The following is a 17689-nucleotide window of genomic DNA, read 5'->3' on the forward strand; positions in this document are numbered from 1 at the left end:
GAATTTTCTATGACAATTGAAATGTGATTTTGAAGACTTTTGTACAAAACAAGAAATTAAATAGTTTGCTATTTTTTAATACTTGTTACATTCTGAAATAATAATGCTTTGGAAATATTTGGTAAATTAAATATATTATCAAAATAATTCTGACCTATGACCTATTTCTTTTTGCTTTTAAAAGAAGTGACTATTAGAAAATTTAAAGTTACATTTTGTTTCCATTGGACAACGCTGATCTAAGTAAATCTTGCCATTCTTTGTTTGTCTTCACTTATATTCATATCTAGGATTGGTTTAATGAAAAATTATTCTTCGTTTTTCTATGAAGAAGACATTCCAAGGGTTTTTCATGAGTTATTTAGTCTGTAAAAATTACCTAGTCCATTCTTAGTCAGCTTAGTCCATATATTGCAACTGCCGACTGAATTGCTATTACCCACAATATGTTTCTTGCTCTTCTTTGTTTTATTCTACTGTATCAGTGCTTTTAAAGTGAATAAAAGTCGCTCAGTCGAGTCCGACTCTTTGCAACCCCATGAACTATACAGCCCATGGAAATCTCCAGGCCAGAATATTGGAGTGGGTAGCCTTTCCCTTCTCCAGGGGATCTTCCCAACCCAGGGATTGAAACTAGGTCTCCTGCATTGCAGGCAGATTCTTTACCAGCTGAGCCACAAGGGAAGCCCTCAATGTTTTTAGGTAAAGATTAAATGTGTAAAAGTTTTTTCAGTATTATTTGTATATTTGAACGCCAAAATGAAACAGATGGTTAAGTATTGCTGGAGAGTTTGGTCTTTAGTCTGTATATCTAGACTTGGTTTAATATTTGATTATATTATTTAAACTCTATTTTCCTCTACTTACTTGGGTGTATGAGTCACAGCATAAAATCATATTTTCTTCTCTATTATAGTAAATAGAAAGGTTGTGATTTGAATTAGATACATCTCTACCATGTACCATTTCTAGATTTACCATATTATTATCAACTATTTTACTTTCTGTGTGTCCTCTACATAGTCTTAGCTAAGAACAGATGCCAGGCTTGCTTCTAGATCTATGGTCAGTAACCCACAGGTAAGTTCGTAGGTCATTTGTAGTGATTATCTCACTGGGGTTTGGGAAAGTCTTGGAGACAATAGATCTGTGATTGTTTTTTTCCTTGAGTTCGGTCTCTGACTTTGTCATCTTTGGAATTACAGAGCTGATTCTGATTAGACAGATTTGTTGTCCTTGCTTGGGTCCAGATGAACCACAATGAACATCTAGATGGTGTTTCATGAGTATGTTTTTTTCTTAATGTTTTATATCCTTTGCCTACTCCCTGTAAAAAGAAAACTAGGAGCTTCTGATAGTCACATTTTTTTTAAATGGAGGAAATTAACCAATTGGTGATACATCTTGATAAAAGGAAAGTATTTGGAATAATAGTGAGGTCAGAGTACCAGATGGGCACAGAGAATCTGCCAATTATAAAGGGGTCAGGATCAGCAAAGGGAAGGAATGAAACGGAGCACGAAGCAATGGGAGCATCTACTGTACAGTGAATTGTCTTTTATTGAAGGATATGCGTTATTTTAGACATCAAACTGTGGTTGGCTGGGGTTGAGGGACACAACTGCTACAAGAGAAGAAGACAACAATGGTCGTAGACCCTGGGGTTATTGACCATTTGTCCATTGATTTTTGGTCATCAGTAAGCAAGGATGAGATACACAAAAACCTACACGTACAGTAATATTGTGAGTGCTATGATTACTGTGTTCATACAATGATGGCAGGAGGCATGTAGCAAGAAATGTTTATCCACCTGGAGAATGACATCAACAAGGACTTAATATTTGAATAGAGTCTCAAACAATGTCCAGGAGTTTGCCAAGTATACAAGTTGAGTAAATGCAGTCTAGAGAGAAGGAACGATATGGGGAAAGGTTAAAAAAATTATAGTTACAAAAGGTACAGAATAGCCAGAGCCTTGGATGTGGGAGAGGGTTTCTGTTTAGGCTCTTGGACATATAGGTGCAGGCAATGGAATTAATTATGGCTGAATTAAGTCTTTAAAACTACAAGGGCTTTAGGTCTCTCTGAATTTTCTATCCCCATGTATGCTGTCCATGACTAAGAAAGGTGACAATAAACAGTTAAAGTGAAAAAGAAAACAAAATTATCTGAAATATTGAACGAAGGGTATAGGAACAACGTCTGTAGGAGAGCAATTTTTAAATTCCAGAGGGCAGATGACAACTGACTCGTGCAATTGCTGATCACTAATTAAGCATTTTCTTTTTTAATAGCCTCCTTCAGAGGCAAAACTCTACGGCTGCTGGATCTGAAGCCAGTCCACACCAATCAATATCAATCTGCTGCCAAATGTTATTAAATATCTCTTTGATACCTATTTACAACTCAGAAAATAATTTCATTGCCAAGGGATTGTAAATGTGTGAAAAGAACCTCTGACAGCTTGCCTCACTCACTGTCTACAGCTCCACGTCTGGGCGCTCAAGCCAGGAGACTAAGATGAAGGACATAATTAAGGAAACATATGAAGGCTAGCACTGGGCTGGAGATTAATTAGCTCTGCGTCAATAATCTCATCAATATCCGATTAACAAATGACACATTGCCCAATGAAACGTATTGATTCATGCACACTCCTCACTGTTAATAAATTGAAGCTGCTTTGCTAAATGAGAAAGCTGACAAAATAATAGGCTGCTAATACTGTGCTGCTATTGTGATAAAAAACATAAAATTAGCCTGAAGTATACAGTACTTAATTTAGGAGGACTGTCACTCCACTTATGAAGCTTGTTAATGAATGACAAGAAAAGCAAAAGGAATTTTATGGACAAGTTACTCAAAAGGGCTAGGAGAATTTCCTGAGGGCAGACATTTGAAATGTAGAGTATGCATATAGATGGCCCTAAGCCTGAATATGTTTCTTAGTTGGTGTGTGTGGAAAAAAGTTTTGTTTACTTGTAAGGACACATACCAATAACATGAGAAATGTCTTCAGTTTTGGAAGTAATCCTTTAATATTTGTCCATATAAGATAATATTGATTGTATCAAGGCGTGCTGCTATTAATCTCTGTTTTAAGGGATGAAGAGCAAATGATTTTTTAAAAAATTTATTTTTATACTATTTTAGAGGATACACTCCATTTACAGTTACTGCAAAATTTTGGCTGTATCCCTTATGTTGTATAGCACATCCTTGAGCCTGTCTTACACCCAATAGTTCCTTCCTCCACCTCCCTCACCAAGTTATCCCTCCCTCCATGGGTAACAATTAATTTGTTCTCTGTATCTGTAAGTCTCTTTCCTTTTGGCTTTATTTATTCACTTGTTGCATTTGTTAGGTTCTACATTTAAGTGATATCATACGGTCGTTATCTTTCTCTGAGCGACTTTTTTTTCACTCAGCATCATGCCCTCCAAGTCTGTCCACGAAGAGCAACTGGTGTTAAACAAACCTGATCCCGCTGAGCCTGTGTGAAGTAGAGTGTGTGTGTACGTCCCACGGAAACCATTAGCTGGTGGTTGCTTTGTCCGTCCTCCCCGTGACAGTGTCGCGGGGTCCCCACCTGCAACACACACCAACGGTGTCCTCCGTTCTTACCTTTGCACACGTGATCCTCACTGAGCCCATTTTCTGAGTTAGGCAGTTTCCAAACAGGCCAGCCCGTCATGTTGTCGGGAAGGCGAGAGCAATTATAATTTATTTTTCTCTTTAGCTCATGACAGAGAGGTGGTAATAGGCTTGGGCAGGAGGGGAACCAAGTGACGATGGCGGAGGTGAGAGCTCGATATCTATGGACGACCTACTGAGGCTGTAGCCAGGAAAAATGAAGGGCGTGTGGCTGAGAAGAGAAGGCTCTGCTAATGAGGCTACTCCTATGTCCCCACAGCTACAGAGACCACAGCTTCTGCCCCAGGACAGCGCCCGGAGCACTGGTGTAGGAGGACCCCCCTGAGAACAAAGCGGTTAAGATACGGAAACATCTGCTGGCAGAAAAGTGTTTTTCCAAACACACGGTCCCAAGAAAATGAGGCTTCCCGTGTGGCTCAGTGGTAAAGAATCCACCTGCAATGCAGGAGATGCAGGTTCGATCCCTGGGTCGGTAAGATCCCCTGGAGGGGAAGATGGCAACCCACTCTAGTACTCTTGCCAGAAAAATCGCGTGGACGCAGGAGACTGGCAGGCTACTGTCCTTGGGCTTGCAAAGAGTTGGACACGGCTGAAACAACAGAGCACAAAGAAAACGCAACAGGAGAAGGAATTAGGAGTGCATTAACTCCTATGGGTCATTAGTATGTTACTGCTGGGGACCACTTGACTTAATGAGAAGCTTACTACCCCAGCTCTACACGTCACTGGATCCGCCTTCCTCTTCTCTAATTTGCACTTCCAGGAGACAGAGACCAAGACAGGAAGAGGCTCTCAGAGACGTATTAGGGCATTAGTGTTAGGATGGAACCTGGGCATTTCAGACTGTTCAACCTTCTGCCAAGTCTGCCCTGCGTTCCCAGATGCTCATAATTCAAATCCCTGCTTGAGAACCAGAGAATTTCAACATCAGGAATCTTTAAAGAAAAATCAAGAACATCCCCCGTGGTCTGGTGGTTAAGACCCTGCACTTTCAGTGCAGGGGGCATGGGTTCGATCGGTGGTCAGCGAACTAAGATCCCACATGCCATATGACGTGGCCAATCCCCCCCTGCCCCGCCCAAAACAAACAATAGCCAGCCACCTCCCAAAAAACAAACAATGAAACCTCCTGTCATTTTAAGCACTAAGTCTGAACAAAAAAAATCAAAATGAAAACACAATATAAGGAGCCTCAGGAAACTTGAGTTAAAACTCTACCTTGCTGTGAAGTGGCGGTGGGAGCTTCAACAGTTACTTAACTGTCCTGTGTCTCAGATTCTTTATCTACAAATGAGAGATTGGACTAGATGTTCTCTGATCTTCCCAAGGCCACTAAGATTTATGGAGCACCATCAAGATATATGTCCATATCTGTGTGTTAAGCAGGTTGAAATGATTTTTCAGCACAACAATTACTGAAAAAATAAAATAGGCTTTCCTGTATCCAAGAATACTCACCAGAATTCTCTATTTCTAGTAATTCTGGTCTTCAGGGCTTGAATATTCAGTATCTTACTGGGGTGGATGGATAAGCACCTGCAACTTCCTCAGTTCAGTTCAGTCGCTCAGTCGTGTCTGATTCTTTGTGACTCCATGGACTGCAGCACTCCAGGCCTCGCTGTCCATCACCCATTCCCAGAGCTTGCTCAAACTCATGTCCACTGAGTCAGTGATGCCATCCAACCATCTTATCCTCTGTCATCCCCTTCTCCTCCTGCCTTCAATCTTTCCCAGCATCAGGGTCTTTTCAAAATGAGTCAGTTCTTCAAGTCAGGTGGCCAACATATTGGAATTTCAACTTCAGCATCAGTCCTTCCAATGAATATTCAGGACTGATTTCCTTTAGGATGGACTGCTTGGATCTCCTTACAATCCAAGGGATTCTTAAGAGTCTTCTCCAGCACCACAGTTCAAAAGCATCTATTCTTTGGCACTCAGCTTTCTTTATAGTCCACCTCTCACATCCATACAGGACTACTGGAAAAACCATAGCTTTGACTAGATGGACCTTTGTTGGCAAAGTAATATCTCTGTTTTTTAATATGCTGTCTAGGTTGGTCATAACTTTTCTTCCAAGGAGCAAGTGTCTTTTAATTTCATGGCTACAGTTACCATCTGCAACTTCTGAGGGCATCCCTATCTCGATAAGTAGTTTGGAGAGGAGCTGGGTCATTAAGTTGCATTAACTCTAATTAGTGATCAGAAGGGAGTATGAATCAACAAATTTCATTAGACATCCTGAGAAATGCAGAAGCCCGTTTCCTCCAAGTCCAAGCTTTCCAACTTGAACAAGTTAGCATGTATGAGAATGAATTTTTTTTTTTTTTACAGTCTCGAATAAAAATGAACTCATTTCTTTTATCTGGGGTTTTCAGAAGAGAGATGTATATTGTGTGAATAAGATCTTAATAATGAAATGCTTTCAAGACATAAAATATAGGAACAACTAATTTTGGAAATTTATGTCAGCAGGGGAGATAGTTTTGCATGAGACCACTTGCTTTTGTCCCTCTGAATTCGTAAAACCAATCTTGACTTTGCAACAATTTTGATGAAAAAAAAATGCCATCTAGTATTAACATCTTACAGTGGTGAGCTCTTTCTATATAGCATGCACTTTATATCCACTATATTAACAAACTCACAACAATCCCATGTGTTAAAAATAACATGCAACCTCTGCTGAGAAAGCTGAAGCTTAGAGAGGTTAAGAAAATTGCTCAGCATCACCCAGAAATAATTGTGAGACTTGAATCTAGACTGTCTGATTCCAAAGCCTGCAGTTTTAAGCACTGTAGGATTCTGCCTTCAGTATAGAATGTTTACCTAGAGCCTGGCAGGGGCCTGCCAGCAATGGACACTAACCACAGGTGGTTTAGCGAGATGCCAATCTTTACACTTTCGGTGGGTCACACTCTCTCCAGGCTAATCTCTTCATGAGGAGCGTGCTCTCTCATTGCTAACGGGATGAGTTAGTCTGTAAAAAGAATAACTCACCCTGCCAATATGATGTCACTGGAGCTACCGTCCCGATAAAAATATCTGGTCTCTTGTTCTACTTCTGGCCTCTGAGAAGCTGCGAGTACAAACAAATTAGGGCGATTCGGTGCAGTGCCTGGTGAGAATCAGGGTGACTCGCATCCTTGTAGCATCTGCCAGGTTAACGTGGGCCCCTGGTTTCGCCCCACATCAATTTCAGTCACTGGATGAGGGTTATTCAAGGGGTTTCGCAGGCAGCTGCTCTGTTGGCCGGCTCCAATAGGACTTGGGCTGGTGAGTCAGATTTCATGCCCAATTAGGATACAAGGGGAGAACTTCCCTTGTGTAAAGGACACAGCTGCTCTCGAGGAGCAGCTTCAAGATGCTCAGGACAGCCTCCTGAGTCTGGCTTCCTCCTCTTCTGCAGGCACAGAGGGACAGACGTAAGGAGGTCTTTACCCCTGGCCTCGAGCTGGTGCAATTTTTAATATATACGGTTTATTCATTTACATAACCTGATGTTTTATGAATTTGTATAATTTAATGTGTATAGTTTATATACACACACATGTACACATATATTGCTATTCAGCCACAAAGTCGTGTCCGACTTGGTGTGTATATGTATATAGGGGTCCATCTGTCTATCCATAGTTGTTTTGTTTCTTTGCCATGCTCATGAAATTCATACATAGGTTATATATACACATAGCACATATATATAGTCTGTATATACAGTCTACATGTAGGTGTATGTGCCTGTGTATATTTACGTGTTTTCGTGTGTATACATGTGTATGTGTGTATTCTCGCCACACTCATGGTGATAGTGGTTTAGCCACTAAGTGGTATCTGACTCTTGCTACCTCATGGACTGTAGCCCGCCAGGTTTCTCCGTCCATGGGATTTCCCAGGCAGGAAATGGAGTGGGTTGCGATTTCCTTCTTCACGGGATTTTCCTGACGCAGGGATGGAACCTGAGTCTCCTGCATTGCAGGCAGATTCTTTGCTGCAGAGCCACCACCATACTCATGCAACTACATTAAACACCTTCCCCAGGGGGTATGTGAATGGAAGATTAAATTGAGGAGCATTGATCTTGCAAACCATTCTTGAGATGTTTGACATTCATTTTTACTTTACCTCAAATCCAGAAGCCAAAATATGAAACTTTTCAGATAAAGTACTGCCCTAGCTCATTCTTTCATCCTGAAACTGTGGATAGAAAAGTGTGTTAGTGCCTCAATTTTCTGTGTTACTAATATTGACCAAATTTACCCAATTGCAACTTTATTTTCCATCTAATACAGTCTATGGAGACATGGTCATAATTTTGTTCAAGGTTTCAAGACACTGTTTTTTCTTTAGAATCTCCTTCTGTTTCTAGTCTTGTTTTTTTCCTATTCTCATTCACTAGTCATTTGAGTGACATTCCATGATTTCATTTCCATCTTTCCATTGTTCCCACTACCCACATCCAGCTGGTTATCAGGTCCTGTCTTTTAGTCCTGTCTGACATGTTTTGAACGCTTTGGTTACATGTTTCCCTATCACCATTTCCCTAGTTTAATCAGTCACCATCTCCTGCCTGGAGTATAACTTATCTATTTCTAGAACACAGGTTTTACCTTCTTCCTCCATTAGAACAGTTTCTGCACTTGTAGCCAATTCACATTTAAGTATCATTTGCTGAGAACCTACTAATTCAGATTACTTAATCCTCAAAGTGACTTCATGAAATTTAATTTCATGCATGTGGACACTGGCCTCAGGAGAAATGGGTCCCTCGATGATAAAAGCAGTGTTTTTTCCGCTGTGCAATGTGTTTCTAAAACGTGGATCTAGTTCACTTGCCCACAGGACGGACTCTAGGCTCCCTAGAATGGTTTGCGGGTCTCTTTACAATCTGCCCTTTTGCTTCCTTCAGGACGCATCCTCACCATCACTCACTCCGCGGTCTGAGTGTACTTGTTCCTTGACATCACTTGACGTTACTAACATGCTCATGCGCTTTTCAGTGTTGATACTTTTCTTCAAGTTATTTCCTTTGCATGCAATGCCCTTGCCTCTCTAGTCTACACATGAAGTCCTTGCCATCTTTCAGAACCATATAACAGGACACCACCTCTTTAAAGCTGTCTTTTATTCTCCCAGATAGAACTATGTGCTTCTTTGTCTATGTTCATCTAATTCTTTGGTTATGTCACAATAATGATCCCATTAAATTATTTTCCCATTGAATAATAGGAAAAAGGCTAAGTAAACAATTGCATATTCATTAAATGGTAGGGTGTGTATACATGATCGATCACCCTTGTCTACACAGACCCTTTACCCTATTAACTAATTCAACTTCATCTGCGAAGCTTCGCAACCAGACCCAGTGATCAACACTCCACCCCTGAAAGATATCTGCAGGAATTTCAGGGTCATGGACACACAACGTGAGGGCCAAGTATGACCCAGGAGTCATAAATTAAGCTTTCTCCAGGCCTAACGATGGCTCCTTTATGTTGTGGAATAACACTGGGCATGTTGGTTATTTTTCCCCAGAGCTCTACAAGGGAAGAGGAAAAACACTCTTCTGTTTTTCTGTTTTCTCTCATCCTGTATAAAATGCTTCTCCCTTCTGAAGCTTAGGACCTGTGACGATGCAGGATTTCCCTACTTCTTTGGGCTCTTTATCCAAGAAAGGGGGAGTTTTTTCGATGTTTTCACCCAGGGGGACCAGTTTCCTAGGTCGCAGTTTCCTTACACCCCTCCCTGCATCCTTTCTAGTGGCTGCAGTTTATTTAAAAATGTTGAATGGTGGGCCAGTGACTATGTTGTGTGGATGTGCACACATGTGCTCAGTCATGTCCGACTCTCTGCGACCCCGTGGACTGTAGTCCACCAGGCTCCTCTGTCCATGGGATTCTCCAGGCAAGAATCCTGGAGTGGGTTGCTACTTCCTTCTCCAAGGGATCTTCCCAATCCAGGGATTGAAGGCAGGTCTCCTGCCTTGCAGGCGGTTTCTTTACCGTCTGGGCCATATTACATTCCCAGTTACTCTGCTAACCACTTACAAATATTAGTTCATTTAGCTGAGTTCACACAATCCTTCCAACACCCCTATGGGAGAAATAGTATTACTCTTCCTCTACAGAAGAGGACACCAGCACAGAAAGTCAAGTATGTTCCCCAAGCCACACGTTGGCTCCGTGACAGAGCCGGGACTCAATCCTCCACGGGCCTGGGGTCCAGGTTCTTGTCAGCATGCTACGCTGACCCTCATACAAAATAATGGCAGCTGTGACCGGGCACAGAGGAACCGGATTACTGATAAGGAAACAGAAACTTGGAATGACGTCAAAAACATCATATCCATGACATGTTCGTAAGTTTGAATTAGGCTCACTTAGAAAAATAGGTCTGAAAGGAAAAGAAATTACTCAAAGAACTCTTGAGTTAAATAAATATTTTGACTGCGAACAGTCTTTCTAGACTTCAGTTGAAAGAGAAGTGATCTCTATACGTTTATGCTTGAATTACATTATTGTAATGTGCAGGCTTGCTAGTAGCTATAGTGAAATAATTTTCGTTTTGTACTTTTTTTTGGTAGGGATGTTGGGTAGAGAGTTTGGCTATATATATATATGTATATTTTTTTTTGATTAGGGTATATAAGATATATTTGTGTGTGGTATTTATCCAATCCATTCCTCCTCAGAAAGACTTGAGTTGGGCATAAAGCCTAACTTCTTTTTTTAAAAATTAATAAATGTTAAATTAAATTAGCTTCTTATTGGTGTGTAGTTGATTTACAATGCTGTGTTAGTTTTTCTTGTACAGCCAAGTGAGTCGGTTATACATACACATATATCTATTCTTAGTTGGCACACACACATTACTATATATAGCATAGGTAACTAAGAAGGATCTGCTGAATAGCACAGGTTCAGAACTCAATTCAGTCCTCTGTAATGACCTATATGAGTGTATGCTCAGTCGCTCAGCCATGTCCGACTCTGCAAGCCCATGGACTGTGACCCTCCAGGCTCCTCTGTCCATGGGACTTCCCAGGCAAGAACACTGGAGCATTTTCTTCTCCAGGGTATCTTCCCAACCGAGGGATCAAACCCGAATCTCTTGGGCCTCTTGCATTGGTAGGTAGACTCTTTACCACCAGCACTACCAGGGAAGCCCCTTCTTAAATTACCTGGGATTAAATACAGTGTTTCAGCAAATCCATGCTGATGGTCGATTCCCTTTACACAGTTTGCTTACAAGTTATTTTTCACTATTTATGGCTCACTATCAGAGTATTTTAGATTTTCAGATATTGTAAGTATATCAAACATGTGTTTATTTCAGTTGTGAAGCTGTGCCTTTGATCTCCCAGAGTTTACATATCTAGTAAAATTTTAATTAAAAACTAGGTCATCAGGATGGTTTCTCATATATTTAGAGAGGAATTTCTTTTACACTTTATTCAGATCTGCTAATGGGACTCCAATCACTCCTGAGTACTCAACAGTAGATAATGCAATGCTGTTATAGTTCCTTTGACCTGAGGCATTACTCAAATCTTCATTTTCAGGGCAAACAAAAAGGTGCTCTCATTTTAAAAATGTGTACTCATTATTAATAATGTAAAAGTTTAAAAATCTACATTTATTCATAATTAAAACATTGCTACCTTACTAGTAATTCTATTGTGTCACTAAGAGAATAATTTAACTTTGGTTTCCAAATGTACTGTAATCGGTACATAGAAAACTAACTTCAGTGATTTTCCAGGTAACAATAGTATATACTCTTTGTTGAAGGTTTATACCTAGCACTATCATAAGTCCATTGTTGTGTCTGACTCTTTGTGACCCCATGGACAAGCACACAAGGCTTCTCTGTCTTTCAGTATCTCCCAGAGTCTATTATATATATTAAAGTAATACATTTAATTTTCCCTACCAGGCTATGAAGTAAGTACTTACTATTCCCATTTTACTCCTTTTCTTAAAATCTTTTTTTTCACTTTTTGGTGACACCCTGCAGCACTTGGGATGTTACTTTCCTGACCAGGAATTAAACCTGAACGCCCTGCATTGAGAGCTTGCAGTCTTAACCACTGGACCGCCAGGGAAGTCCTCTCACTTTACTCCTGACAAAACCAGGGTGCATGGGCTTATGCCAAGGTCACAGAGCCAGAGTGTGAACTCAGCGATTCCGGAACCTTGCAATAATGTATATTTTTAAAATTACAGAATATAGACTCTTCTGTGTTTTCATTAATTTCTTCTTTTTTGGAGAAGATTATATTGAATCAATATATCTTTTGAATTTTAAAAAGACTCAATTCAGTCTAGTTCAGTTGTTCAGTCATGTCCGATTCTTTGCGACCTTATGGACTGCAGCACTCCAGGCCTCCCTGTCCATCACCAACTCCCGGAGTTTACTCAAACTCATGTCTATCGGTCGGTGATGCCATCCAACCATCTCATCCTCTGTTGTCCCCTTCTCCTCCTGCCCTCAATCTTTCCCAGCATCAGGATCTTTTCCAATGAGTCAGTTCTTCAAGTCAGGTGGCCGAAGTATTGGAGTTTCAACTTCAGCATTAGTCCTTCCAATGAATATTCAGGGCTGATTTCATTTAGGATGAACTGCTTGGATCTCCTTGCAGTCCAAGGGACTCTCAAGAGTCTTCTCCAACACCACAGTTCAAAAGCATCTATTCTTCAGCGCTCAGCTTTCTTTACAGTCCAACTCTCACATCCATACCTGTCTACTGGAAAAACCATAGCTTTGACTAGATGAACTTTTGTTGGTAAAGTAATGCATCTGCTTTTTAAAATGCTGTCTAGGTTAGTCATAGCCTTTCTTCCAAGGAGCAAGCATCTTTTAATTTCATGGCTGCAGTCACCATCTGCAGTGATTTTGGAGCCCCCAAAATAAAGTCAACCACTGTTTCCATTGTTTCTCCTATTTGCCATGAAGTGATGGGACCAGATGCCACGATGTTAGTTTTCTGAATGTTGAGTTTTAAGCCAACTTTTTTACTCTCCTCTTTCACTTCATCAAGAGGCTCTTTGGTTCTTCTTTGCTTTCTGCCATAGGGGTGGTGTCATCTGCATATCTGAGGTTATTGATATTTCTCCCAGCAATTTTGATTCTAGCTTGTGCTTCATCCAGCCCAGCGTTTCACATGATATACTCTGCATATAAGTTAAATTAGCAGGGTGACAATATACAGCCTTGACGGACTTCTTTTCCTATTTGGAACCAGTTTGTTGATCCATGTCCAGTTCTAACTATTGCTTCTTGACCTGCATACAGGTTTCTCAGGAGGCAGGTCAGGTGGTCTGGTATCCCCATCATTTAAGGATTTTCCACAGTTTGTTGTGATCCACACAGTCAAAGGCTTTGGAGAAGTCAATAAAGCAAAAGTAGATGTCTCTCTGGAAGTCTCTTGCTTTTTGGATGATCCAGAGGACGTTGGCAATTTGATCTCTGGTTCCTCTGCCTTTTCTAAATCCAGCTTGAACATCTGGAATTTCATGGTTCACATACTGTTGAAACCCAGCTTGGAGAATTTTGAGTGTTACTTTGCTAGTGTGTGACACTGAAAGATGAGCTCCCCAGGCCGGTAGGTGCCCAACATGCCACTGAAGAAGAGTGGAGTAGTAACTCCAGAAAGGGTGAAGAGACAGAGCCAAAGCAAAATGATGTGACGGGTGATAGAAGTCAGGTCTGATGCTGTAAAGAGCAATATTGCATAGGAACCTGGAAGTAGGTCCATGAATCAAACTAAATTGGAAGTGGTCAAACAGGAGTTGGCAAGAGTGAATGTCAACATTTTAGGAATCAGTGAATTAGAATGGACTGGAATGGGTGAATTTAGCTCAGATGACCGTTATATCTTCTATAATGGGCAGGAATCCCTTGGAAGAAAAGGAGTAGCCATCACAGTCAATAAAAGAGTCTGAAATGCAGTTCTTGGATGTAATCTCAAAAACGACAGAATGATCTCTGTTCGTTTCCAAGGGAAACCATTCTGTATCACAGTAATCCAAGTCTATGTCCAGACCACTAATGCTGAAGAAGCTGAAGCTGAATGGTTCTATGAAAACCTACAAGACCTTCTAGGACTAATACCCCCAAAAGATGTCCTTTTCATTATAGGGGACTGGAATGCAAAAGTAGGAAGTCAAGAGATACCTGGAGTAACAGGCAAATTTGGCCTTGGAATACAAAACAAAGCAGGTCAAAGCCTAACAGAGTTTTGCCAAGAGAACACACTGGTCAGAGCAAACAACCACTTCCAGCAACATAAGCGAAGACTCTACACATGGACATCACCAGATGGTCAACACTGAAATCAGATTGATTATATTCTTTGCAGCCAAAGATGGAGAAGCTCTATACAGTCAGCAAAAACAAGACCGGGAGCTGACTGTGGCTCAGATCATGAACTCTTTATTGCCAAACTCAGACTTAAATTGAAGAAAGTAGGGAAAACCACTAGACCATTTAGGTATGACCTAAATCAAATCCCTTACAATTATACAGTGGAAGTGAGAAATAGATTCAAGGGTTTAGTTCTGATAGAGTGTCTGAAGAACTATGGATGGAGGTTTGTGACACTGTACAGGAGGCAGTGATGAAGACCATCCCCAAGAAAAGGAAATGCAAAAAGGGAAAATGGTTGTCTGAGGAGGCCTTACAAATAAATAGCTGTGAAAACAAAGGAAGTGAAAGGCAAAGGAGAAAAGGAAGGGTATACCCATTTGAACGCAGAGTTCCAAAAAATAGCCAGGAGAGATAAGAAAGCCTTCCTCAGTGATCAATGCAAAGAAATAGAGGAAAACAATAGAATGGGAAAGACTAGCGATCTCTTCAAGAAAATTAGAGATACTAAGGGAACATTTCCTGCAAAGATGGGCACAATAAAGGACAAAAATGGTAGGGACCTAACAGAAGCAGAAGATATTAAGAAGAGGTGGCAAGAATACACAGAAGAACTATACAAAAAAGTTCTTCATGACCCAGATAACCACGATGGTGTGATCACTCACCTAGAGCCAGATATCCTGGAATGCGAACTCAAGTGGGCCTTAGGACGCATCACTCTGAACAAAGCTAGTGGAGGTGATGGAATTCAGTTGAGCTATTTCAAATCTCAAAAGATGATGCTGTGAAAGTGCTACACTCAATATGCCAACAAATCTGGAAAACTCAGCAGTGGCCCCAGGACTGGAAACGTTTTCGTTCCAAGAAGTCTCAGAGACCTCTACAAATGGATTGAGTGGTTTTTGTTCTGTTGGATTAAGTTAGAAGCTATTGATAATTTTCCCTCGTGGATCAGATGGTAAAGAACCTGCCTATCAATGCAGGAGACATAAGAGATGCAGGTTTGATCCCTGGGTGGGGAAAATACCCTGGAGCAGGAAATGACAACCCACTCCAGTGTTCTCACCTGGAGAATACCATGGACAGAAAAGCCTGGTGGACTACAGTCCAAGGGGTCACATACAGTCAGAAACAACTGAACAACTCGCACACACACACCCCCACACATTGATAATTCCCTGGTGGTTCAGCTGGTGAAGAATCTGCCCGCAATGCAGGAGACCTGGGTTCTATCCCTGGATTGGGAAGATCCCCTGGAGCAGGAAATGACAACCCATTCCAGTATTCTTGCCTGGAGAATCCAATGAACAGAGGAGCCCGGTGGGCTACAGTCCATGGGGTTGCAAAGAGTCGGACACAACTGAGCGACTAATACACACGTACACAGACATTGATAATCTTCCGTGTTTACAATAAACACTAATCCAAGGGGAAACTGTTAGGCCATCTTATTATTTCCTCAGCACATGTGTTATGCCCGCCACTCTGCTGCCCCAGTTTTAGACTCTGTTTCCCCTCGACTTGACTGTGCGTGAAGTCACTTCAGTCGTGTCTGACTTTTTGCGACCCTGTGGGCTGTAGTCCACTGGGCTCCTCTGTCCACGGGATTCCATCTTTCAAAATAGGTGTTATTATCATTTATAATGTGCCAACAGGCTCCAAATGGTGAACCAGCCTAGAGAAAAGAAATGGTCATGGCGTGCTCTTAACTGGGTTTACCACACTCTTAAAACGTTAAGCCAGTGTTTGCAAATTTGTGGTCAGATGTCCAACTGGATGTTAATTTTCTCATAAGTCATCTGTGTATGGAAATTAATTTAATCTTTTCTAGTTTTTCAGCTACAATATCCTGACCTGTGCTTTTTTTAACTGACATATTATACACTTAAGAATTATACCGCTTTTTTTTTTTTTCTACAAGTAATAGTTGTCACTGTTTCACTCAGCTTAAAAAGTAAGGGAAGGAATTGTTGAGGCTTCTGATCATGTAGGAAGCTGAGAGATGGCAATTTTCAAATTGAAAGGAGCATAATCCAAAATCACATGCATCTTCTGGCTGTTACTCCAGCCCCCATGGATGCCCCCTCTCCATCAAGGGACGGTTGCCTGAGCATAAAGCCAGGTATAGTAAAATGCTTCGACTGGGGTATGTAGCAATTATTCTGTGAGTCGCTGAAGTCCTGCCTCACCAGAGAAAGCCAGCTGATGCAATTCTGCCTGAAGGGCTTTTCAGCAGAGCATCTGTTTTTTTGATACACTTTGCCTATTAATTTTTATCTCCAATGTGTTGTAACTGAGGACAAAAAAAAAACCCTCCCCTCCTCGATGCCTGTCTCTGCCTATTTCTGATGCAGGTATCATTGACGTTTCAGAAGCACATATTCCCAGGAAGCAGGAAATGATCTTTCTTTTTTTTTTTTTTTGCATAGTCTCTTTGCTGAACTGTGTATTTATTAACAGCAGATTAGATAATTTAGAAGATAGCTTCCAACCTTTTGTTTCTCAAATCCTATCATATATATACTATGGGAGACATAAAAAAGATTGCTTAGGCTAAAATAATTTTCATAATATCCTTGCATTCCTTAGCCTTGTTAATTTCATCATACATAATCTGTATGTGGAATTTACAGATTTTGTTTTTCTTTTCTTGGCAAGGAGGGGTTTATTCCTCCAAGAGAAGCATATAAACTTGTATTCAGATACATCTATTATTAACTTTTTTTTTCTAATTTGCTATAATCTATTGCAAACATTTTTCCCCCTAATTTGCTATAATCATACTCATTTCCAAAAAGATAAAATTAGGAACACTCTTTTCAGAGAGAATCTATCTCTTTAACATCACAGGACACTGTCAGCCCAAAGAGCCTTGGCACAGTGGAACCACTTCCGGTTCTAGGATCGTCCCACCAGGAAACTCAGACACAATTGTCACTATAGAAACCCCAGCAGAGCCAGAGATACAGTTTCAAATGGAAAACGCTTGCCTGGAACTGAAAGACAGGTAGGACTTTCTAAAACTCTTCAGTCACAATTAAACTTTGGTGATAGTGAGGAATTTTTAAGAGTAGTTTTGAACCTGCCTAGGGGTAGAAGAAATAAAACTTTGACACTTTCCTGAATTACTTATGTTACTTAATTCCCCCAGGGGAATTATCCCCCTTTCAGAAGGGATTATGCTATGCTAGATCTTGTTGACGATGACATTTTACAAGCCACCAAGTTGAGAAAGCAACACAGTGCGTCCAAGTTGAGTATCATTTTTGCATTTTGTATACACGAAATCAGTTACTTAATAATTGGATGTGTATGTTTGAAGGGACTAGTGGTTGTACTTTAAAAATATTTTATATTGGATTGTGTCATAGCTGTCTAATTGTCTTTTTAGTTGTATTTTAACTTTTTAAAATAATATTTTATTTTGACAAAGCAATGGCAATAGTAAGACTTTGAGCCTCAAGTTATTTGTTGTATTCTTTGTTTTATCTATTGTCATGCATTTAGGTTGGTTCAATATAGTGTTGAGGACAGTAAGTAAAATAACATCTAGTGTTTTTCTCTAATCAAGTGAAATACTTTATGTTTGAACTATGAACAGCTTAAGTAAAAGAAAAAATAAAATGATAAAATGCAAGCACCCTCATAGTACTCCACATCACAACCT

The 17689-nt window shown here is 40.5% G+C and overlaps 1 protein-coding gene across 1 annotated transcript in view; it reads left to right on the plus strand.

Annotated features, from left to right (window-relative positions):
- The first annotated feature begins 3794 nt into the window (after positions 1-3794).
- LOC122696839 (orofacial cleft 1 candidate gene 1 protein-like) overlaps positions 3795-17689 on the plus strand; it is a 75932-nt gene continuing 62037 nt past the window's right edge. Inside the window, exon 1 of the mRNA XM_043906961.1 lies at positions 3795-3803. Within this exon, the coding sequence (XP_043762896.1) occupies positions 3795-3803 (9 nt within the window). The remainder of the gene's footprint in view (positions 3804-17689) is intronic.

The sequence above is a fragment of the Cervus elaphus genome, chromosome 7, assembly GCF_910594005.1.
Source record: "Cervus elaphus chromosome 7, mCerEla1.1, whole genome shotgun sequence".
Lineage (NCBI taxonomy): Eukaryota > Metazoa > Chordata > Mammalia > Artiodactyla > Cervidae > Cervus > Cervus elaphus.